Source organism: Ursus maritimus, unplaced genomic scaffold, assembly GCF_017311325.1.
Source record: "Ursus maritimus isolate PB19 unplaced genomic scaffold, ASM1731132v1 scaffold_12, whole genome shotgun sequence".
In the NCBI taxonomy this organism is placed as follows: domain Eukaryota; kingdom Metazoa; phylum Chordata; class Mammalia; order Carnivora; family Ursidae; genus Ursus; species Ursus maritimus.
This window is the reverse complement of record NW_024423564.1, coordinates 62,884,781-62,909,702: the sequence shown is the minus strand read 5'-3', so window position 1 is coordinate 62,909,702 and position 24,922 is coordinate 62,884,781. Positions and strand designations below refer to the sequence as shown.

The following is a 24,922-nucleotide window of genomic DNA, read 5'->3' as shown; positions in this document are numbered from 1 at the left end:
CCTTAGGGATGTGGGCTTCTTGATTTTTCAGCCTGCCTTCTGGGGGAGGGGGCCTGCCGGCTGTACTCAGGCAGCCCTGTTTGGAGTAGGAAGTTGCTCTGTACCCTGCGGGGTGGATATGGATGGGCACAATGTGAACTGGTATTTCCGGGCTGTTGTTCTCTGGTGGCTTTCCCTGGCGGTTTTCTGTGACTCTTCTGAGCGTCAGAGCAGCAATGGCCGTATCTAGCCTCTGTCTCAGAACAGAGATCTGCAGTCTGCTCTCCACTGAGCTCTCCTGGCCATTTAACTCCATGTTTAACTCTGTTTCTGTTGGAACTGTTTACCCTGCAGCGTCCTGGGATGTGCACCGCACAGCCACTCTCCCAGTCCTCGCTTCCAGGGCTGGCGCGTCTCTGTCCGTTTGGGCTTCTAACACCGCCAGCCGCCCCGGTTTCCACGTGCGCTCCCAAGCTCCCTGTTTCAGTGTGGTTCACACTCGCTCTGGAGCCTAGTTTTCAGTCTGGTCGCGCGCAGCTCCCGAGCTCCTGGTATCAGTCGGGTTCAGTGGCGCTCGGGAGCTCTGGTTTTCAGTCTGCTTTCACGTGGGTGCCGGTCCTGAGTCCGCCCGCTCCCCAGTGCAGGTGGCTACTGCTTCCCAGTGCTGAAGCGCAGCGCCTCCACTCCCCTTCCTTTATCCTCCGATATCTATGTGCTGAATCACAGCTACCCACCTCTACCTCAATACTCAGCACTGGAGATGTTCGTTTTGTAGAGATCCAGATGTATCTATCTACGTCTCAGGCTGATTTCATGGGTGTTCAGGATGATCTGGTAGATATCAAGAACTCGATTCAGGAGCAGCTGAAGAAAGGGTCCCCCTACCCTTCCGCCATCTTTCCCCCATTTTATGTATTTTCCCTAAGTGATCATTGGGAGGAGTGTATGTGTTTGGGAGGGTGGTGGTGGTGATGGTAGTGGCCCATGAGTTTGGGTGAGAGAGGTGATAATGTATCTCTGTGGCTACAGTTGTCCCTCTCATTAAGTGAGCCTAAAAAGTTATATTCTGAAATAGTTTGTGCAGTTAATTTTTGTCAGTGTAAATTCTTTCTGATAGACCTTTGTGACTCTTCAGAAATTTACTACCATGGGAAAAGGAAAAACTTTCTGGTTTTGTTAATTTAGTAAATTTCTCCACTAGCGTTCTTTATTGTATAGTCAGCTGAAAGCTTGCTTTTGGTTGCTTTTAACCCCAGCCTAGATTTCTTCTTAGCAGGGGCTAATGAATGTGCTGATTATTTCAACTGTTTTATTATCAAAACAGGTGGGGGGTTAGACTGTGTTCTCGACTTCCTGGGAGGAGCAGCAGGCAATGCCAAGATAAATATCTAAGTGTCAAGCAGGTTTGAAGATGGTAGCACAAAGTTCTTTTCCTTTAAGACAGGCTTAACAGGCTTAGTAACAGACAAAAGCGCTTATGAAATTTAATTTGTACTGGGGCAACTTATTTAACAGCTTTATTTTAGTTTTCTTGGCAACATAACCAAAATAATAATAGAAGCTTTGGATTACTTGCTGTTGAGGCACTAGCATATAAGGTTTTTAGGCTGTATTTATTGAAACTGAAAATGGCTGTGTGCATTTATGATATCCTTCTAGTCATCCGTTCAACAAATATTTTGAGTCTTTTTTATTGTATATTAGACTATTTCTTAAAATTTATAGGCCAATAGGGATGAGGAACTTCAAATAAGTAATTTGGTGTTTAATTATTGTTTAAATACTTTGTGGGTTTTTAAAAAATATTCATTTTATTAATATTTTATCCTGAATACGCCCATGAGGAATTCTGGGTTGAACCAGAGTTCATAATCATAAATGTATTGGCCTGCTTCTGCCCTAGTTCTTACCCTAGGGCAGTGCTGTAAGAACCACATCAGTTATCCTACACATATAGCTAGCTGAGTGGTTGTAGGTGAAGGATGAGGAAAAATGATTCTTCTCTGCTTTTGAAGAGTAAAGAGGCAACTGTCTCTCTCTTCTCCTGAAAAGGATCACCTTAGAAAGGTAATAAGCCTAAATCTAACTCTAGCCCGTTACTTGCATATCTAACTTGGTATACAAGTAAAAATCTTTCCTGGGCCAGATAGCCTTGTGGGATCTCCACTTTTACAATCTAGAGGGCCTTTCCAGTTCTGTGGCTTCCCTTCCTCCCTCCCTCCCTTTCTTTACTTTCTTTTCTCTCTCTTTTCTCTCTCCTTCCTTCCTTCTTCCTTCCTTCCTTCTCCTTCCTTTTTTCCCCTCCCTCCCTCCTTCCCTTTCCCCTTCTCCCTCTTCCTTCCTTTTCTTTTTTCTCTTTTCCTTCCTCCCTCCCCTCCCTCCCTCCCTTCCTCTTCCTCCCTCCCTCCCTCCCTCCCTCGGTTCCTTTCCTCCCCCTTCCCTTCCTGCCTTCTCCTCTTCACTTCTTTCCTTTTTCCCTTCTTTGCTTTTTCTTTCTTTCTTCCCTCCCTCCCTCCCCTCCCTCCTTCCCTCCTCCCTCACCTTCCCCTTCCTCTCTTTCTCTTTCTTTTCCTTTCCTTTCCTTTTCTTTGTATACGTATGGGGATACCTGCCCTTTTCCTGGCACCTTGTAGGCTTAGCCTAGGGACCTACTCCAAGGGCTTTGAATTTTCAACTTTCTTTTTGGGAAATGAAAAAGGCGTTTCTTCTCTTTCAGATGGGGAAAACAACACGATCTAATTCAGGATGTGGAATTTGGAGAACTCCAGGGCTTTTACAGTGACAACTGAGAAATCAGGAAATTTTATTTCTCCACCATACTATAGGAGACGAGTGTTATGAAGAATATTATGTGAGTGGTGGAGTGAAATCTAGTCAAGGGGTTCATCGTAAAGCTTTTCTGAGGTTGAGTAAGGGATGAGTAGGAATACGCCAGGTTAATGAAGTGAAGGTAGATGAGTGCAAGCACTTCAGGCAATGGGGAACAATCTATGCAAAAGGCCTAAGGCAGGAAGGCATTTAGCTGTTCAGAATGACAAGGGTCAGCGTGTAGAGAAACAGCCAGCGAGAGAGGGAACACAAGCAGGGGGAGTGGGAGAGGAAAAAGCAGCCTCCCAGCGGAGGAGCCCAACGTGGGGCTCGATCCCAGAGCACCGGGATCACGCCCTGAGCCGAAGGCAGACACTTAACGACTGCGCCACCCAGGCGCCCCTCTATTTTTAACTTTTTAAGGGACCCCCACACTGTTTCCCAAAGTGGCTGTCCCAACTTGCATTCCCACCAACAGTGTAAGAGGGATCCCCTTTCTCCACATCCTCTCCAACATTTGTTGCTTCTTGCCTTGTCCATTTTTGCCATTCTAACTGGCATAAGGTGGTATCTCAGTGTGGTTTTGATTTGAATTTCCCTGATGGCTAATGATTTTGAACATTTTTTCATGTGTCTGTTAGCCATTTGTATGTCTTCATTGGAAAAGTATTCATAGCTTCTGCCCATTTTTTTATTTGATTATTTGTTTCTCGTGTATTGAGTTTGAGAAGTTCTTTGTAGATCTTGGATACCAGTCCTTTATCTGTAGTGTCATTTGCAGATATCTTCTCCCATTCTGTGGGCTGCCTCTTAGTATTTTTGACTGTTTCCTTGGCTGTGCAGAAGATTTTTATCTTGATGAAGTCCCACAAGTTCATGTTTTCTTTTGTTTCTCTTGCCTTTGGAGATGTGTCATGAAAGAAGTTGCTGTGTCCGATGTCAAAGAGGTTGCAGCCTGTGTTCTCCTCTATGACTTTGATGGATTCCTGTCTCACATTGAGGTCTTTCATCCATTTGGAGTTTATCTTTGTGTATGGTGTGAGAGTGGTCAAGTTTCATTCTTTTGCGTATAGCTGTCCAGTTTTCCCAGCACCATTTATTGAAGAGACTGTCTTTTTTCCACTGGATGTTTTTTCCTGCTTTGTCAAAGATGAGTTGACCATAGAGCCGAGGGTCCATTTCTGGAGTCTCTGTTCTGTTCCATTGGTCTATGTGTCTGTTTTTGTGCCAGTACCATGCTGTCTTTGTGATCACAGCTTTGTAGTATAGCTTGAAATCAGGCAACGTGATGCTCCCAGCTTTGTTTTTCCTTTTCAACATTTCCTTGGCGATTCGGGGTCTTTTCTGGTTCCACACAAATTTTAGGCTTGTTTGTTCCAGCTCTTTGAAAAATGTCATTGGTATTTTGATCGGCATGGCATTGAAAGTGTAGATTGCTCTGGGTAGCATAGACATTTTAACTATGTTTATTCTTCCAATCCATGAGCATGGAATGTTTTCCATCTTTTTGTGCCTTCTTCAATGTCTTTCAAGAGTGATCTGTAGTTTCTAGACTATAGATCCTTTACCTCTATGGCTAAATTAATTCCGAGATAACATATGATTTTTGGTGCTGTTGTAAATGGAATCGATTCCCTAATTTCTCTTTCTTCAGTCTCATTGTTCGTGTATAGAAATGCAACTGGTTTCTGAGCATTGATTTTTGTATCCCACGACATTACTGAATTGGTCTATAAGTTCTAGTAATTTGTGGGTCGAGTCTTTTGGATTTTCCATATAGAGTATCATGTCATCTGTGAAGAGAGACAGTTTGACTTCTTCTTTGCCAGTGTGAATACCTTTTATCCCTTTTTGTTGTCTGATTGCTGTTGCAAGGGCTTCTAGTACTATGTTGAATAATAATGGCGAGGGTGGGCATCCTTGTCGTTTTCCTGATCTTAAGGGAAAGGCTTTCAGCTTTTCCCCATTGAGAATAATTTTCGCTATAGGCTTTTCATAGATGGTTTTTATGAAATTGAGGAATGTACCCTCTACCCCTACACTCGGAAGGGTTTTAATCAGGAAGGGATGCTGTATTTTGTCAAATGCTTTTTCTGCATCCGTTGAGAGGATCATATGGTTATTGACTCTTCTCTTGTTGATATGATCTATCACACTGATCGATTTGCGAATGTTGTACCACCCTTGCATCCCAGAGATGAATGCTACTTGGTCACAATGGATAATCCTTTTAATGTACTATTGGATCCTGTTAGCTAGGATCTTGTTCAGAATTTTGGCATCCATATTCATCAGGAATATCGGTCTGTAATTCTCCTTTTTGATGGGGTCTTTGCCTGGTTTGGGGATCACGGTAATACTGGCCTATAGAATGAGTTTGGTAGTTTTCCTTCTGTTTCTATTTTTTTGAAACAGCTTCAGGAGAATAGGTATTATTTCTTCTTTGAATGGTTGGTAGAATTCCCCTGGGCATCCGTCAGGCCCTGGACTCTTGTTTTCGGGAAGGTTTTTGATCACTGCTTCAATCTCTTCATAATTAATCGGTCTGTTTATAATCAGTTTCTTTCTGTTTCAGTCTTGGTAGTTTATAGGTTTCCAGGAAGGCATCCATTTCTTCCACGTTGTTTAATTTATTGGCATGAAGTTGTTGATTAAAGTTTCTAATGATCGTTTTTATTTCCTTGGTGTTGGTCGTGATCTCTTCCCTTTCATTCATAGTTTTATTAATTTGGGTACTTTGTCTAGTCTTTTGAATAAGTCTGGCCAGTGGCTTATTGATCTTATTTATTCCTTCAAAGAACCAGCTTCTAGTTCTGTTCATTTGCTCTACTGTGCTCCTGGTTTCTAATTTATTGATCTCTGCTCTAATCTTAGTCAACTGCCTTCTCATGCGTGGGTTAGGCCTGTTCTTCTGTTCCAGCTCCAGTTTCTTAAGGTGAGAATATAAAAACTGCATTTTAGATTTTTCTGTTCCTTTGAGTGAGGCTTGGATGGCTATGTATTTTTCCCTTAGGACTGCCTTTGCAGTGTCCCATAGGTTTTGGACCAATGTGTTTTCATTTTCATTGGTCTCCAAAAATTGCTTAATCTCCTTCTTAATTCCCTGGTTTACCCAATCATTCTTGAGCAGGATGGTTCTTAGTTTCCAAGTGTTTGAGTTTCTTCCAAAACTTTCCTTGTGATTGAGTTCCAGTTTCAAAGCATTGTAGTCTGAGAATATGCAGGAAATAATCTCAGTCTTTTGGTGTTGGTTGAGACCTGTTTTGTGACCCGGTATATGGTCTGTTCTGGAGAAAGTTCCATGTGCATTCGAAAAGAATGAGTATTCTGTTGTTCTGGGGTGTAGTGTTCTGTATATATCTATGAGGTCCGTCTGGTCCAGGATATCATGCAAAGCTCTTGTTTCTTTGTTGATTTTCTGGTTAGGTGATCTGTCTTTTAGTGAGAGTGGAGTGTTGAGGTCCCCTACTATTAACGTATTATTATCTCTATGTCTCTTTATTCTGGTTAAGAGTTGGCTTGTGTATCTAGCTGCTTCCCTTTCTGGGGGCATAGATATTTATAATTGTTATATCCATTTTTTGGATACATCCTTTATGCTTAATGTAGTGTCCTTCTGTATCTCTAACAACAGTCTTTAGTTTAAAATCTAATCTATCTGATATGAGAATTGCTACTCCAGCTTTCTTTTGAGGTCCTTTGGCATGAAAAATGGTTCTCCATCCCTTCACTTTCAGTCTGGATGTATCTTTAGGTTCAAAATGAGTCTCTTGTAGACAGCATATGGATGGGTCATGTCTTTTTATCCAGTCTGCAAACTTATGGCGTTTTATGGGAGCATTTAGGCCATTCACATTGAGAGTGATTATTGAGAGATATGATTTTAATGATGTCATGCTGCCTGTGAAGTCTTTTTTCTATAGATTGTAAATTTCTGTTCTGTATCTCTCTTGGGTCTTTTTACTTTTATAGAACCCCCCTTAATATTTCTCTTAGGGCTGGCTTGGTGGTCACATATTCTTTCAGGTTCTGCTGGTCTTGGAAGGTCCTTGTCTCTCCATCAAGTCTGAATGACTGCCTTGCTGGTAAAGGATCCTTGGCTGCATATTCTTCTCACTTAGTGCTCTAAATATGTCTTGCCAGCTTTTTCTGGCTTGCCAGGTCTCTGTAGATAGGTCTGACATTATTCTGATGTTTCTCCCTCCGTAGGTGAGGATTCTCTTCCTCCTGGCCGCTTTCAAGATTTTATCCTTGGATCTAAGATTTGCAAATTTTACTATTATGTGAGGTGGTGTTGGTCTGTTCTCACTGATCTTGGGAGGGGTCCTCTCTGCCTCTTGGACATGAATGCATGTTTCCTTCGCCAGATTAGGGAAGTTCTCAGCTACAGTTTGTTCAAATATCTCTTCTAGACCTCTCTCTCCACTCCTCGGGGATGCCGATGATTCTGACATTGGAACATTTCATTGAGTCAGTAATCTCCCGCATTCTACATTCTTGAGATTGGATTTTTTAAGCCAAGTTCCCACTTTTTCCTTCTTTTCTATCATCTCATCTTCCAACTCACTAATTCGTTCTTCTTCCTCATTTACCTTGGCCGCCAGAGCATCCAGTTTAGACTGCATTTGATTCATAGCATTTTTAATTTCTGCCAGATTCGCTCTCATTTCTGCCCTTAGAGATTCTATATTCTCATTAATATTTTCATTAATAATTTTTTCAAGCCTGCACAACATCTTGACCATTGTTACTCTGAACTCCATTTCTGACAATTTGGTTATATCCATATCCATCAGTTCTGTGGCAGAGGCCACAGACTCATTGTCCTTTCTTTGGTGAGGGTTCCTCTTCCTCGTCATTCTGATGAGGAGAGGTTGCAGGGTTGCACAGAGCCCAAATTAGTGACCAGGACCCAGGCAGTGTGCACTTGTTTTATAGAGACCTTAGGGATGTGGGCTTCTTGATTTTTCAGCCTGCCTTCTGGGGGAGGGGCCTGCCGCGCTGATACTCAGGCAGCCCTGTTTGGGTAGAGTTGCTCTGTACCCTGCGAGGGTGGATATGGATGGGCACAATGTGAACTGGTATTTCCGGGCTGTTGTTCTCTGGTGGCTTTCCCTGGCGGTTTTCTGTGACTCTTCTGAGCGTCAGAGCAGCAATGGCCGTATCCTAGCCTCTGTCTCAGAACAGAGAGATCGCAGTCTGCTCTCCACTGAGCTCTCCTGGCCATTTTAACTCCATGTTTAACTCTGTTTCTGTTGGAACTGTTAATAACCCTGCAGCGTCCTGGGATGTGCACCGCACAGCCACTCTCCCAGTCCTCGCTTCCAGGGCTGGCACGTCTCTGTCCTTTGGGCTTCTAACACCGCCAGCCGCCCCCGGTTTCCACGTGCGCTCCCAAGCTCCCTGTTTCAGTGTGGTTCACACTCGCTCTGGAGCCCTAGTTTTCAGTCTGGTTGCGCGCGCACTCCCGAGCTCCTGGTATCAGTCGGGTTCCAGTGAGCGCTCCGGGAGCTCTGGTTTTCAGTCTGCTTTCACGTGGGTGCCGGTCCTTGAGTCCAGCCCGCTCCCCAGTGCAGGTGGCTACTGCTTCCCAGTGCTGAAGCGCAGCGCCTCCCTCCCCCTTCCTTTATCCTCCGATATCTATGTGCTGAATCACAGCTACCCACCTCCTACCTCAATACTCAGCACTGGAGATGTTCGTTTGTAGAGATCCAGATGTATCTATCTACGTCTCAGGCTGATTTCATGGGTGTTCAGGATGATCTGGTAGATATCAAGCTCGATTCAGGGGAGCAGCTGAAGAAAGGGTCCCCCTACCCTTCCGCCATCTTTCCCCCCCATTTTATGTATTTTCCCTAAGTGATCATTGGGAGGGAGTGTATGTGTTTGGGAGGGTGGTGGTGGTGATGGTAGTGGCCCATGAGTTTGGAGTGAGAGAGGTGATAATGTATCTCTGTGGCTACAGTTGTCCCTCTCATTAAGTGAGCCTAAAAAAGTTATATTCTGAAATAGTTTGTGCAGTTAATTTTGTCAGTGTAAATTCTTTCTGATAGACCTTTGTGACTCTTCAAGAAATTTACTACCATGGGAAAAGGAAAAACTTTCTGGTTTTGTTAATTTAGTAAATTTCTCCACAACGTTCTTTATTGTATAGTCAGCAGAAAGCTTCTTTTGGTTGCTTTAACCCCAGCCTAGATTTCTTCTTAGCAGGGGCTAATGAATGTGCTGATTATTTCCCCAACTGTTTTATTATCAAAACAGGTGGGGGTTAGACTGTGTTCTCGACTTCCTGGGAGCAGCAGGCAATGCCAAGATAAATATCTAAGTGTCAAGCAGGTTTGAAGATGGTAGCACAAAAGTTCTTTTCCTTTAAGACAGGCTTAACAGGCTTAGTAACAGACAAAACGCTATGAAATTTAATTTGTACTGGGGCAACTTATTTAACAGCTTTATTTTAGTTTTCTTGGCAACATAACCAAAATAATAGAAGCTTTGGATTACTTGCTGTTGAGGCATAGCATATAAGGTTTTAGGCTGTATTTATTGAAACTGAAAATGGCTGTGTGCATTTATGTATATCCTTCTAGTCATCCGTTCAACAAATATTTTTGAGTCTTTTATTGTATATTAGACTATTGTCTTAAAATTTATAGGCCAATAGGGATGAGGAACTTCAAATAAGTAATTTCGGAATTGTTTAATTATTGTTTAAATACTTTGTGGGTTTTTAAAAAAATATTCATTTTTATTAATTTTATCCTGAATGCATACATGAGGAATTCTGGGTTAGAACCAGAGTTCATAATCATAAATGTATTGGCCTGCTTCTGCCCTAGTTCTTACCCCTAGGGCAGTGCTGTAAGAACCACATCAGTTATCCTACACATATAGCTAGCTGAGTGGTTGTAGGTGAAGGATGAGGAAAAATGATTCTTCTCTGCTTTTGAAGAGTAAAGAGGCAACTGTCTCTCTCTTCTCCTGAAAAGGATCACCTTAGAAAGGTAATAAGCCTAAATCCTAACTCTAGCCCGTTACTTGCATATCTAACTTGGTATACAAGTAAAATCTTTCCTGGAGCCAGATAGCCTTGTGGGTCTCCACTTTTACAATCTAGAGGCCTTTCCAGTTCTGTGGCTTCCCTTCCTCCCTCCCTCCCTTTCTTTCTTTCTTTCTCTCTCTTTCTCTCCTTCCTTCCTTCTTCCTTCCTTCCTTCTCCTTCCTTTTTCCCCTCCCTCCCTCCTTCCCTTTCCCCTTCTCCCTCTTCCTTCCTTTCTTTTTTCTCTTTTCCTTCCCTCCCTCCCCCTCCCTCCCTCCCTTCCTCTTCCTCCCTCCCTCCCTCCCTCCCTCGTTCCTTTCCTCCCCCTTCCCTTCCTGCCTTCTCCCTCTTCCTTCTTTCCTTTTTTCCCTTCTTTGCTTTTCTCTTTCTTTCTTCCTCCCTCCCTCCCTCCCTCCCTTCCCTCCTCCCTCCTTCCCTCCCTCTTTCTTTTCTTTTCCTTTCCTTTCCTTTCTTTCTTGTAAATACGTAGGGAGATACCTCCTGCCCTTTTCCTGGCACCTTGTAGGCTTAGCCTAGGGACCTACTCCGGGCTTTGAATTTTCAACTTTCTTTGGGAAATGAAAAGACGTTTCTTTATCCTTTCAGATGGGGAAAACAACAGATCTAATTCTGGGATGTGGAAATTTTGGAGAACTCCAGGGCTTTTTACAGTGACACTGAGAAATCCAGGGAAATTTTATTTCTCCACCATACTATAGGAAGACAGTGTTATAAGAGAATATTATGTGAGTGGTGGGTAATCTAGTCAAGGGGTTCACGTAAAGCTTTTCTGAGGTAATTGAGGGATGAGTAGGAATTACGCAGTTAATGAAGTGAAGGTAGATGAGTGCAAGCACTTCAGGCAATGGGAACAATCTATGCAAAAGGCCTAAGGCAGGAAGGCATTTGGCTGTTTCAAGAATGAAAGGTCAGCGTGGCTAGGGTGCAGGGATAATGGGGATTTTAGAGGTAGACTAGGGCCAGAACAAAGAGGGTGTTTGTAGAGGGTAAATGAAGAAATTTGGATTTTATCCTAAGAGCAGTGTAGAACCTTGAAATATTTTTTTGCTTGTTTTGTTTTGTTTTTAATCAAGGTTAGCGACCTGCTCAGGTTTATGTTTTGGAAAGATTTTTCTGGCTCCTATATGGAGAAGGATTAGGAGAGAGGGGGAGTAGATAGAGAAGAGTTAGAAGGTGATGCGGCATAGGGGGGATGGATTATGGAGATCTGGATTAGGGTGGTTACAGTGGAGAAGAAGTTAAATGGAAGGATTTGAGAGATTTTTAGGAGACAGAAATGGGGGGTACTTTGGATGGATGAAAGATAGGATTCGAGAAAGAAAATCATGAGTTGGGTTCGGACATGTCGAGTTTGAAATGCCTGTGAGAAGACCAAGTGGAAACGTGCTGAGGGAGTATGCCTATCGAAAGAATGGAGAAAATCTGAAATAGCCCTTGCTGAGAACGAATGGGAGAACAAGCTTACTAATGAATCATTTCCTGCTATTCCTTTTGCCTGAAACTTTCCCCCCAGATTCTTTACTTTATAGGCTTTTCTCATTCAAATCTCAGTGCAGATAGCAGCTCCTCTGAGTCTTCCCAAACCACCTACATTAGAGTGGAACCCTTCTTCCTTACAACGACTTTCTGATCATCACTCTGCTTTATTTTCTTCTTAACATTTATCACTAGCTGAAATTATCTTGTGAATTTGTTTTTCTTATGAGAAATATCTATTCAAATCCTTTGCTCATTTTTAAGTCGAGTTGTCTTTATTGTTGAATTGTTAGAGTTCTTCATATATTCTAGATACTAGTCCCTTACCAGATATATGATTTGTAAATATGTTCTTACATTTCGTGTGGTGTTTTTTTTAACTTTCTTGCTAGTGTCCTTTGAAAAAGCATAATTTTTTTTTAAAGTTTGATGTTTAGTTTATTTTTCTTCTGTTGCTTTTGCTTTTGGTGTCCTAAGAACCATTGCATAATCCATGGTCACAAGGAATTATACCTATGTTTTCTTCTAAGAGTTTCATAGTTTTAGCTTATTTTTAATAGTTTAATGGTTTTCTATGGTATAGCGTAGGGGTCTAACTTTATTCTTTTGCATAGGGGTATATCCAGTTGTCTCCATACTCTTTGTTAAAAAGATTATTCTTTCCCCCACTGGAGCTCTTGGCATCCTTGTCAAAAATCAATTGACCATAGCTGTATAAGTTTATTTCTAGACTTTCAATTCTATTTCATTGTTCTAATTACTGTCTTTGCTACTGTAGCTTTTTATTGTGCTGATACTGAGAAGTGTGAGTCCTCCAACTTTGTTGTTGTTTTATTGAAGATTGTTTTTGCTATTCTGGGATCAGCTTGTCAATTTCTGCAAAAAAGATAGTTGGGATTTTGATAGGGATTATATGAAATCTGTAAGCCAATTTGGGGAATATTGCCATTGTAATAATATTTCAGTCTTCCACTCCATGAACATGAGATGTCTTTCCATTTATTTAGATCTTCTTTGATTTCTTCCAACAATGCTTTTCAGTTTTCATTGTACAAGCCTTGTACTTCTAAAAATTAAATTTAATACTAAGTATTTAAATTCTTTTTGATATTATAAATTGAATTGTTTTTTCATTTTATTTTTAGATTTTTTCATTCCAAGAGTATAGATTGATTTTTGGGACACTTGGGTGGTGCATTCGGTTGAGCATCCGACTCTTGGTTTCAGTTCAGGTTGTGATCTCTCAGATTGCAGGATCGAGTTCTGTGTTGGGCTCTGTGCTCAGCCCAGAGTCTGCTTAAGACTCTGTCTCCCTCTCTCTCCCTCCATCCCGCTCTCTCTCTGTCTCTCTTTCTCAAATAAATAAATCTTAAAAAAAAAAAAAAAGAAACACATTGATTTTTATATATTGGTCTTGTGGTCTGAAAACTTGGTGAACTCTTTTATTACCTCTAATAGTTTTCTGGTGGATTCCTTAGGATTTTCTATATATAGGTTCTGTCATCTTCAAATAATATAATTTCTTCCTTTCTAATCTGGATGTCTTTTATTTCTTTTCCTTTTTTTTTTAAAGAGTTTATTTATTTATTTGACAGAGAGAGAGACAGCCAGTGAGAGAGGGAACACAAGCAGGGGGAGTGGGAGAGGAAGAAGCAGGCTCCCAAAGGAGCAGGGATCCTGATGCAGGGCTGGGTCCCAGGACTCTGGGATCACGCCCTGAGCCGAAGGCAGATGCTTAACGACTGAGCCACCCAGGCACCCCTGGATGGTTTTTATTTCTTGTCTAATTTTCCCAGCTAGAACCTCCAGTACAATGTTAAATAGAAGTGATGAGAGAGGGACATCCTTGTCTAGTTCCTGCTCTTGGGTGTAAAGCTTTTATTAGTCCATTACCATTAAGTATGATATTAGCTGTGGGTTTTCATAGATGTCCTTCTATGAAATAGAAAAGTTACCTTCTATTCCTTGAGTGGTTTTATCATGAAAGAATGTTGGATTTTGTCAAGTGCTTTTCCTGTTTTTGAGATGATTGTATGATTTTTTGTTCCTTATTTTGTTAATATGGTATATTATATTGATTTATTTTCATATGTTGACTCAACCTTGCATTCCGGGAATAAATCCCACTTGGTCATTGTCTTAGTATGTTTGGGTTCTATAACAAAAATACTGTGGACTGGGTAGCTTATAAACAACAGAAATTATTTCTTACATTTCTGGAGGCTAGGAAGTCAAGATCAAGGCACTGGTAGATTTCAGTGTCTGGTGAGGACCTTCTTAGATGACCATTTTTTTCACCGTAACCTCATAGGGTGGAAGGGGCAAGGGAGCTCTTTCAGGCTTTTTTTTTTTTTTTTTTTTTAAATAAGGGCACTAATCCCATTCATGTGGGCTATTACAAAGGCTCCACCTCCTGATACCATCATCTTGAGGGTTAGGATTTCAACATATGAATTTGAAAAGGGGGGACACAAATTTAGACCATAATAGTTAAGCTGTATAATCCTTTTTACATGTTGCTGGATTTGGTTTGCTAGTATTTTGTCGAGGATTTTTGCATCTTTATTCACAGTAGATGTTGGTCTTTTCTTCTGATACATTTGTCTGGTTTTGGTACTCATAGAAGTTGGGAAGTGTTCCTTCTTTTAAAATTTTGGAAGAATATGAAAGGTTGTTGTTAATTCTTTAAACATTGATATAATTTATCAGTGAAGCCATCTGGGCCTAGGCTTTTCTTTGTGAGAAGTTTTTTGATGACTAATTCAACTCTTTACTTGTTATAGGCCTATTCAGATTTTTTTTTTTGTCTTCTTTAGTCAGTTGTGACAGTTTGTTCTTGAATCTGTTTCATCTAGATTATGTAATTTGTTATTTATAATGTTACCTCAGAATCCTTTTTGTTTCTGTAAGGTTGTTAATAATGTCTCCTCCTTTATTCCTAATTTTAGTAATTTGGCTCCTCTTTTTTTCCCTGGTTAGTAAAGCTTAAGTTTTGTCCATTTTGTTGATCTTCTTCAAGGAACCAGCATTTGGTTTCATTGATTTTTTTTCCTATTTTTCTATTTTTTAATTTCATTTATTTTTGCTTATTATTTTGTAATCTTTATTATTTCCTTTCTTTTGCTTGCTTTAGGTTTAGTTGCTCTATTTTGTGTAGTTACTTAAGGTATAAAGTTAGGTTATTGATTTCAGATATTTCATTTTAATGTAGGTTTTTACAGTTATAAATTTCTAAGAATTGCTTTCACTATCTCCTGAAAGTTTTGATATGTTGTTTTCATTTTCACATCACAAATATTTTCTAATTTCCCTTCTGATTTTTTTTCTCTGATCCAGTAGTTATTCAGGAGTATGTCATTTAATTTCCACATATTTTGAATTTCCTAAATTTCCTTTTGTTATTGAGCTCTGCTTTTAACACATCACGATTAAAGAACATACTTTGTATTATTCCCATACTTTCAAATTTATTGAGGTTTGTTTTATGGCCTAACATGTGGTCTGTCCTGGAGAATGTTCCATGTGCACTTGAAAAGAATGAGTTTTCAAGGAGTTTTCTTTTTTTTTTTTTAAGTAATTTTAAGTAATTTTATTTATTTTTAGTAATCTCTACACCAAACATGGGTTTGAACTCAAGATGAAGAATCACATGCTCTTTTGACTGAGCCAGCCAGGAGCCCTGCAAGCAGTTTCCTTTTTTTTTTTTTTTTTTAAGATTTTATTTATTTATTTGACAGAGATAGAGACAGCCAGTGAGAGAGGGAACACAAGCAGGGAGAGTGGGAGAGGAAGAAGCAGGCTCATAGCGGAGGAGCCTGATGTGGGGCTCGATCCCATAATGCTGAGATCACGCCCTGAGCCGAAGGCAGACGCTTAACCGCTGTGCCACCCAGGCGCCCCCAAGCAGTTTTCTTTTAAAGGCACAATGTGTTGCATACATTGCTTCCATTCATAGCCCACTGGCCAGTATATAGATGAATAGCTTATATCTAACTGAAAAGGAGGCTGGGAATGTAATGTCTAACAGGAGAGCCATGTATGCAGTTAAAACTTGGGGTGGAGGATTTTATTACTGAACGGAAGAAGAAAGGAGAATGGATATTGGGGGACATGTAGTCTATTACAGGCAGCATTATATTGTATTTGTGGTAATTTATGTTGAAATTTTAATATGAATTATAATCTGAATCAATACCTTGGGGTTAGCTGATTAGCCTAGGATTATTCAAAATAATTTTAAAAAGATTTATTTGTTTATTTTGAGAGAGGGAGAGCACACAGTGGAGGGGCAGAGGGAGAAGGAGAGAGAATCTCAGGCAGACTCAGTGCTGAGCAAAGAGCCTGATAAGGGCCTCTGTCTCACGACCCTGAGATCATGACCTGAGCTGAAATCAAGAGTTGGACACTTAACTGAGCCACCCAGGTGCCCCTTAAAAATAATTTTTGATTGCATGGCTTGTTGTAACAGGACCCACTGCTCTTGTGTTAATAAATATGAGAAACCAGCAAATGCAACCACAGAACCCAAAAGTCTTTGCTAGTCCTGGAGCCCTTTAGGGAGTAGAACATATCAGCTGTGTATCTCCCCACTTCATGGGGGATCCTTATCCAGCCTAAAAGACTGGCTCTTTTAGCATCCATTTCAGAGTGATCCTTTCTTGAGGTGCTTGTCCTTGTACCTGGAGGCAGAAAGAGGGATCTCATCTAAGTTACAGGTTTTTGGTTTATTTTTTTTTAAGATTTTATTTGAGCGAGAGGGAGTGCATGCACATGGGCACACACACACATGAATGGAGAGGCGGGGAAGGGGCAGAGGGAAAGGAAGAAGCAGACTCCCCACTGAGCAGGGAGCCTGATAAGGAGGGGCTCGATCCCAGGACCCTGAGATATGACCCGAGCCAAAGGCAGACGCTTAACTGACTGAGCCACCCAGGCGCCCCTCATTTAAGTTGTAGGTTGTGTGACTGTTCCAACCTGCTAAAAATTTGTTGGCAGGTCTCAGAACATTGGTAAAATAACACCTGGAAGGAAGATTACTGGAGTGGGGTTGCTGGCCCTACCTTTTTCTCATTGGCAGAAGCTACTTGTATTTGTTTAAAAAACCCCTGATATTCAGTGAGTGGCGTTTGCTTAAGCAGGTTTGCCTCAGGCCAGGGTGTAGCTGGACACTGGCAGCTAGGACTCTCCACCTCTCATCTCACTGTGTACGCTTTATTTATTGCTTTCTTCACGTAGAAGGCACATGTCTCATGGCAACTATACTTCATAGCTTCAAGAACAGATAGGAAGAGCTCTTCCTTCAGCTCCAGTAGAAAAACTTCTGGGGGAAGGACTCTATTCTGCCTTGTGTGGTAGTGGGTCCTGTGACACCACCCCTTCAGTACTCACTATGTTTGGGGTACTTAATCACATCAGCTTCCCTGTGGTGCGTGTTAGAGCTGAGTGGAGAGAGAATGAGAAGACCCTGTGCCGTTGTGGAAGAGGATTCCAGGCTAGCAGAGCAGATGATGGTTTGGGGGAATGATTCGCAGGGCAGCCATTCTAAATTGTGCCTGCTGTGTCAAACTGTGTTACATTTTACGTGTGGAATGTTGAATACTTACTTGATCTCCCTGGTGTCACTTTCATTTATAATACGTGAATAATTCTTACCATGTCAAATCTTGCAAGGTTTACTGTAAAGTGCTTATCACACAGAGGGCATCAGTAAGTGAGAATCTACTGTTGCTGCTGCTATTGCTATTATTAATGTCACTATTATTCTTTTGCCCAAGTTCTCATACTAAAGTGTTACTTTTCTAAAACACACCTTTGAGAATGTTCTTACCCTCCTAAAAAATCCTCAGTAGCTCTCCGTTAACTATTGAATAAAGTTTGATTTCCTTAACTACTCAATATTTTTTTCAAACTCTTCAGGATCTGGTGTCCATACCTCCTTTTTAGCATCGGCTCTCTCCACGTTCCTCTTTGCACTCTGTGCTTGGGTCTATTAATCTGCTCTCCTTCTATGAATAGTTTGTGTGTAGTTGTGTGTGTTTTTTTTTAAGATTTTATTTATTTATTTGACGGAGAGAGAGACAGCCAGTGAGAGAGGGAACACAAGCAGGGGGAGGGGGAGAGGGAGAAGCAGGCTCCAAGTGGAGGAGCCCGATGCGGGGCTCGATCCCAGAAGGCCAGGATCACGCCCTGAGCCGAAGGCAGACGCTTAAGGACTGAGCCACCCAGGCGTCCCTGTGTGTAGTTTTCTGTACCTGTGCCTTGGCTGGTGGTGCTCCCTTGGATTGGAATGCCCTGTTCTTCCTACTTCCCCTCTTTTCTTTTTTTTCTTTTCAAGTCCCAGATTGAAACCTGAAACCCGGTCACTTCAGTATTGTCTTCACTGATCTTTTTCCACAGCAGGGAGCCTTCTGTGACTCATACCACTTTGTACCTATATTAATGTAACTTATTTTTCATTGTATTATAATTATTTACATGCTAGTCTTTTTTTGTTGTTTTTTGTTTTTTTATTTTTAGGACTTTTTTTTAAAGAATCTAGGCCAATTATTTTGTAGGATGTTCCACATTCTGGAATTGTCTGATTGTTTTCTGGTTATATTTGTTTTAATTATTTTCACTTATTTCTTTCAGTGTTTTCTAATTCATAACCCTAATAATGGTACCATTATTAATGGGTCTGTCTTACTCTTTTCCTTTTCACTATAGCCATATTTTTAAAAGTGGTAGAGGAATGGGCCGCCTGGGTGGCTCAGTCATTGTCTGCCTTCTGCTCGGGTCATGATCCTAGCGTTCTGGGATCGAGCCCTGCATCGGGCTCCCTGCTCAGTGGGAGGCCTGCTTCTCCCTCTCCCGTTCCCCTTCCTTGTGTTCCCTCTCTCGCTGCCTCTCTCTCTGTCAAATAAATAAATAAAATCTTAAAAAAAAAAGTGGCAGAGGAATTAAGGATGAGTGTGTTGGTTCTTACTTTGATTTGTATTCTCTCATTGGGTATTTTCAAACCTAATTATTATTTTTATGTATGCCTTGACACTTTTGAGGATAAGTCTAGGGTATGGTAAAGGACTATTAAATGCTTAGGGAATGTTTTTATTAACTGTGTTTTTGCTAGCTGTATTGTTAGTAAAGAACTCTTATGGCTGTGCTTTGTAGTGAGAATTTTTAAATAAAATGTATGAATCTTGTATTTTAAGTGGAATAAAGAAGACTGTCTTCTGTCCCTTCAAAATCATTTGTTTAAAATAATCATTTTTGAACGTGAATTCCTATGGCTCAGTACTTTTTCTAAGAATCAAGTTTGATTTATCATTGTAATATTGTTACGTTCGTAAGTTTAGAATCAATGAAAAAATGGCATAGGCTATATTCATAGAAAGTACTGCAGGCAATGAAAGGGATAAGGCAGATCTTTATATATAGATGTACAAATATCCCCGAGAAATATTTTTTCCAGTTTTTTTGAGATATAATTGATTATAACATTGCGTAAGTTTAAGGTATACAGTGTAATAATTTGATATACGTATATCCACAATGCAAAATGATAACTACAGTAAGGTTAGTTAACATAAGCCAGACCTCCCATAACTTTTCTTTTTTTTTGTGGTGAGAACTTTTAAGATTTACTCTATTTGTAACTTTCAAGTATACAATATAGTGTTGTTAACTATAGAAAATGCTGTACGTTAAATCCTGTGTGGTCATCTTATAACTGGAAGTTTGCCTGTTGCTCAGTACGTTGGTTGTAGGGCATCCATGGCTTACAGTGGGACAATTTTCTTTAAAACATAATTTCATGATATTGGCTTATTTTCTTTCTTTCTTGCATAGGGGAGTACAGAAAAATATCAGTTTGTTGAGGTAATTAATATTTTTGAAACTTTGATTATATTTCAGGATTCACTTTATTTTATTACACATGACTAAATTTAATCTTAGGACTATTTACTGAATATCAGCATAAGGCTTATTATGCAGAACTAGCCTTTGCTCAGCCCAGTCTAGTAAGGGAGACTTACAGGGTAAGAAACATTTCATTAGTAAATACTTTTTGAGCATCTGATGTGTGCCAGACACTGTTCTGAAGTGGAAGTCAGAATTCCTACTCCCTAGGGAATATGCAATCTTATGGGTGAGTTAAACAAGACTCTGGGAGAAGAATGGGAATCCAAATCACAGGTAAGGTAAGGTGTTGATGAGTGACACAAGGCAAAAAATCAGGGTCAAGGACATTCCAAGCTGAGGAACATTGGCTGAGAAATCTTAGAGGCAAAAAAAAATGTGACGCTTTTGGGAAATTGAAAAGAGATAAAGCAATGTTTCTCAAAATGTGGTCCTCCATCTGCCTCAGTCATAATCATCTGGGAGTGAATCTTAAACTTCTGGGTGATTCTTAGCCCTCTAGGTAATTCTCAAACTCTCCAAAATATGAGAAACACTAAAATATGAGTTAAGGGGTGTGAGAAGGAATTAAAATTAGTGTAACATATACTATACTAAAGGCACACAAAATTCTATGATTAGGTTTATTTGTATAGACTATAAAAGGTTTTCATTTTTTTATAGTTGACATTCAATATTATATTAGTTTCAGGTGTACAACATAGTGATTCAACATTTATGTACATTACTCAGTTCTCATCACAATAAGTACAGTTACCATCTGTTACCATACAAAGTTTTTACAGTATTATTGACTATGTTCTCTATGCTGTACTTTTCATCCCCATGACTTATTTATTTTATAACTGGAAGTTTATACCTCTTAATCCCCTTCACCTATTTTTCCCATCCCCCAGCCTCCTCCTCTCTGGGAGCTACCAGTTCTCTGTATTTATGAGTCTGTTTCTGTTTGTTTTATCTTTTAGCTTCCACATATAAATGAAATCATAGGGTATTTGTCTTTCTCTGTCCAACTTATTTCACTTAGCACAATTCCCCGTAGGTCCATCCATGTTGTCACAAATGGCAAGATTTCATTCTTTGTTGTAGCTGAGTAATACTCCACGGTGTGTATGTGTGTGTATACACACACACTTTATCTTCTTTACCCATTCATCTATTGATGTACACTAGGCTGATCTCATTTCTTGGCTATTGTACATAATGCAGTAAACATTAGGGGTGCATGTATCTTTTCTAAGTAGTGTTTTCATTTTCTTTGGGTAAATAGCCAGAAGTAGAATTACTGGATCGTATGGTATTTGTATTTTTAATTTTTTGAGGAAACTTTTCTTTTCCATAGTGGCTGCATCAGTTTACATTTCCACCAACAGTGCACCAGCAGTGCACCAACATTCTCACCACCACTTTAAAAACATATTCATTTGAAACTGCTAATTCCTATCTTTAAGTGAGTTGTGGGGTTGAAGGGGGATGGAGAATATGGATGAAGAATGGAGGGATATTACTTCTGTAATTTTCCTCTCTTTATCCGCAGATAATTCTAAAAATAGTCTGTTCATTTTTTATTCATTGAATGTTTTTGTTTTTCTTTTAGTCCAAGGACAAAATGATGAGAGGCTCTCGCAGAGGATGTGTTAGACTCAGGGTGAGTATTTATTCATTTTTATGAAAACCAATTTTGACAGAAAAAAATATTTTGATGGAATCATGGAGGTTTAAATTTAGTTTAGTTTTCTCACTTAATTGTTGGGATAAGCAGCCAAGGCTCAGAAAAAAATGATTTCTCCATCGTAACTGCTAGCCAGTGACAGAACCAGGACTAGAACTCTGTTCTTTTAGTCAATGTTTTAATGTTGTATCCATGACTAAATGCAGCTATTGATTTTTTTCTTTAACCTCTTATTTTATAGTCAGGGATCAGGGCTAGAATTAAATGAGTTATAGTGTTGGTAGTAGAGCAAACAGTAGAAAAAACTCTGAAAAATCCCTACTTATAGTTGTTTTGTTTTTCCCGTTCAACACTATTTAATAAGGGTCTATGTAGCAGTGATGTCCAATAGAAATATAACGTGGGCCACATATATAAAATTTTGTTGTAGCCACATTTACAAAGGAAAAAGAAACAGGTGAAGTTAATTTTAATAATATATTTTGTTTAGGCCGATATATCCAGAATATTATTATTTCAGCATGTAATCAGTAAAAAAATTATTAATGAGATATTTTACATTATTTTTTTTATATTGAGTCTTCAAAATCTGGTGTGCCTTTTGTACTTATGGTATATCTCAGTTCAGACTAGCTGTACAGCAGGTACCCACTAACCATGTAAGGCTAGTAGTCGCTACCTTACTGGGCAGTGCAGGCTTATTGCTTCATGCCGCTTTTAATTGCTTGGTCAGTTTCCTTCGTTGTCCAGATTGCCAGAGGCAAGAAAAAGTACATGGTTGGGTGTACAATTTCTAGTACTCCATTATATCTAAAGATGAGTCTGCCTTTATCATAACTAGGTAGATAGCTTCTAGTAGTCTAGTCTTCTGGCTCCTGTTGCTTTCTTTCTGCCATCTTTTTCTCATGTTTACTTTTGAAGATGTGACTATATTTAGCAAACCTTTATTGCCTTATTAACAGTAGCTAATTGTCAGAAATGGGAAATAACTGAGAAAGAAACTAAATTCTTTTTTTTTTTCTAATTTATTGAAACTTAAAAAAAAACCCAAACAGTGAACATTTCTCCTACCCTACCCCCATCTTCTGGTAACCACCAGGCTGTTCTCTATGATAGAGAGTGGGTTTTTTTCTGTTGTTGTTGTTGTTTTAGAGATTAGATAGTATTTGTCTTTCTCTGTCTGACTTATTTCACGTAGCATAATGGCCTCACGATCTATTCATGTTGTCACAAATGGCCCAATTTCATTTATTTTTATGACTGAATAATATTATGGGGTGTGTGTGTGTGTGTGTGTGTGTGTGTGATTTGCATTTCCCTGGTAATCAGGGATGCTGAACATCTTGCCCCGTGCCTATTGACCATCTCTGTGGCTCCATTGGAAAAATGTCTGTTTGAACCTCTACCCATTTTTAAATTGGGTTGTTTGGGGTTTTTTTTGCTGTTGAGTGTGTGGGTTCTTTATAAATTTTGGATATTAACCTTATTGATATGTGATTTGCAGATATTTTCTTCTGTTCAATAAGTTGCCTTCTCATTTTGTTGATGGTTTCCTTTGGTATGCAGAAGATTTTACTTTAATGTTATCCGACTTGTTTATTTTTGCTTTTGTTGCCTTTGCTTTTGGAGTCAGAACAATGTCAAGGAGCTTACTGCTTGTGTTTTCTCTGAGTTTTATTAAAGGTTTCAGGTCTTGTATTCAAGTCTTTAATCCATTTTGAGTTAATTTTTGGGTATGGTGTAAGATAATGGTTTACTTTCACTCTTGCATTTGGTTGTCCAGTTTTCCCAACACCGTTTATTGAAGAGATTATTCTTTTCTCATTGTATGTTCTTGGCTCCTTTGTCATAAATTAACTGACCATGTATGTGTGGGTTTATTTCTGGGCTGTCTGTTCCATTTCATTGATTGATGTGTTTGAAAAATCACCACAGGTTAAGAGTCCAGTTCTACAAGCCTGCCCTCCACCGGTTACTTCAGGCACCACCAGCAAGCCCCAGGCTATTACCTGTGTTCTAATTGACCAGCTACAAATTGGAGGTTCCAACAGCCTCCTCCTTAAGTTCAGTAATTTGCTAGAGCAACTCACAGAACTCAGGGAAACATGTTTACCAGTTTACTAAAGGATATGATAAAGGATATGAATCAACAGCCAGATGAAGAGATACAAAATAAGATTGGGGGAAAGGTAACTAGAATTACTGTGATACTTCCATGCCCTTTCTAGGCATGCCACTCTCCCCCCTCCCCCCCACCATCTCCATGTATTCACTAACTTGGAACCTTTCTGAACCCAGTCATTTTTGGGTTTTTATGGAAGCTTCAGTGCATAGTCATGACGGACTAAGTCTTTGGCCGTTAGCTGATTGAGCTTCCAACCTCTCTCTCCTCACCTTTGGTTGGAGATGGGGAGGACTAAAAGTTCCAACTCTCTAATCACATGGTCTGTCCTCCTGGCAACCAGCCCCCATCCCCCCCTTTCTAAAAGATTTTATTTGAGTGAGAGAGAGAGCATGTGCACAAGTGGGGGGAGGGGCAGAGGGAAAGGGAGAAGCAGGCTCTCTGCTGAGCAGGGAGCTGTAAGTGGGGCTCGATCCCAGGAACCTGAGATCATGACCAGAGCTGAAGGCAGATGCTTAACCAACTGAGCCGCCCAGGCACCCCAGCCAGCCCCCATCCTTAGGTGGGTTCCAAAAGTTGCCCCATTAACATAATAAAAGACGTTAATCACTCTTAGGAAATTCCAAAGGTTTTGGGAGCTTTGAGCCGAAAGTGTAGATGAAGATGAAATATATATGAGAAATATATTTTGGTCTTTTGAATAACCAAATATATATTTCTTATAAATCACAATGTTGCACGTTGATTTCTAGCTGCATACCATTGTGGTCAGAGAAGATGCTTTATATTTTAGTCTTCTTAAATGTATAGCAACTTGTTTTGTGATCTAACATGATCAGTCCTGGAGAATGTTGCATGTGTGCTTGAGCAGAATTTGTATTCTGCTTTTCAGTGAAATGTTCTGTATCTATTAAGTCCATTTGGTCTAATGTGTCTTTTAAGGCTGATGTTTCCTTATTGATTTTCTTTTTTTTTCTTTTTTTTTTTTTAAGATTTTATTTATTTATTCGATAGAGATAGAGACAGCCAGCGAGAGAGGGAACACAAGCAGGGGGAGTGGGAGAGGAAGAAGCAGCCTCATAGCAAAGGAGCCTGATGTGGGGCTCGATCCCATAACGCTGGGATCATGCCCTGAGCTGAAGGCAGACGCTTAACCGCTGTGCCACCCAGGCGCCCCTCCTTATTGATTTTCTGCCTGGATGATGCATCCATTGATGAAACTGGATTACTGTAGTCTCCTCCTATTACTGTATTGCTAGCAGTGTCTCCCTTTAGGCCTGTTAATATTTGCTTCATATATTTTGTTTCTCCCATGTTGGGTGCATAAATGTTTACAGATGTTATGGCCTGTTGGATTGACCCCTTTATCATTATGTAATAACTTTTTTTGTCTTTTATTACAGTTTTTGTTTTAAAGTTTATTTTGTCTGATGTAAGGATAGCTATACCAGTTTTCTTTTGGTTTCCATTTGTACAGAATATCTTTTCTATCCCTTCACTTTCGGTCTCTGTGTGTCCTTCGATCTGAAGTAAGTATCTTTCAGGTGACATATAAGGGAGTCTAGTTTCATTTATCCATCCAACCACTCTGTCTTTTGATCGGAGAATTTAGTTCACTTATATTTAAAGTAATTATTGATAAGTATGTATTTGTTGCCATTTTGTTGTTTTCTGGTGGTTTCTGTAGTTCCTCTCTGTTCTTTATTCTCTTGCTCTCTACCCTTGTAGTTTCATGTCTTTCTTTAGTATTATTCCTTTCTCATTATAGGTTTTTGCTTTGTGGTTGCCATGAGGTTCATTACAGCTTTTATATGTAACAGTGTATTTTAAGTTGATAGGAACTTTAAATTTGAATGCATTGTAAAAACTGTATTTTTTGTTATCCCCACCAAGTTTTATATTTTTGATG

The 24,922-nt window shown here is 39.8% G+C and overlaps 1 protein-coding gene across 2 annotated transcripts in view; it reads left to right on the top strand.

The window, feature by feature from the left end:
• OSBPL9 (oxysterol binding protein like 9) overlaps positions 1 to 24,922 on the top strand; it is a 186,492-nt gene that overhangs the window by 25,722 nt on the left and 135,848 nt on the right. For both annotated transcript variants that reach the window (XM_008699213.2, XM_008699212.2), the window contains exon 2: positions 20,817 to 20,867. In XM_008699213.2, the coding sequence (XP_008697435.1) occupies positions 20,817 to 20,867 (51 nt within the window). The remainder of the gene's footprint in view (positions 1 to 20,816; positions 20,868 to 24,922) is intronic.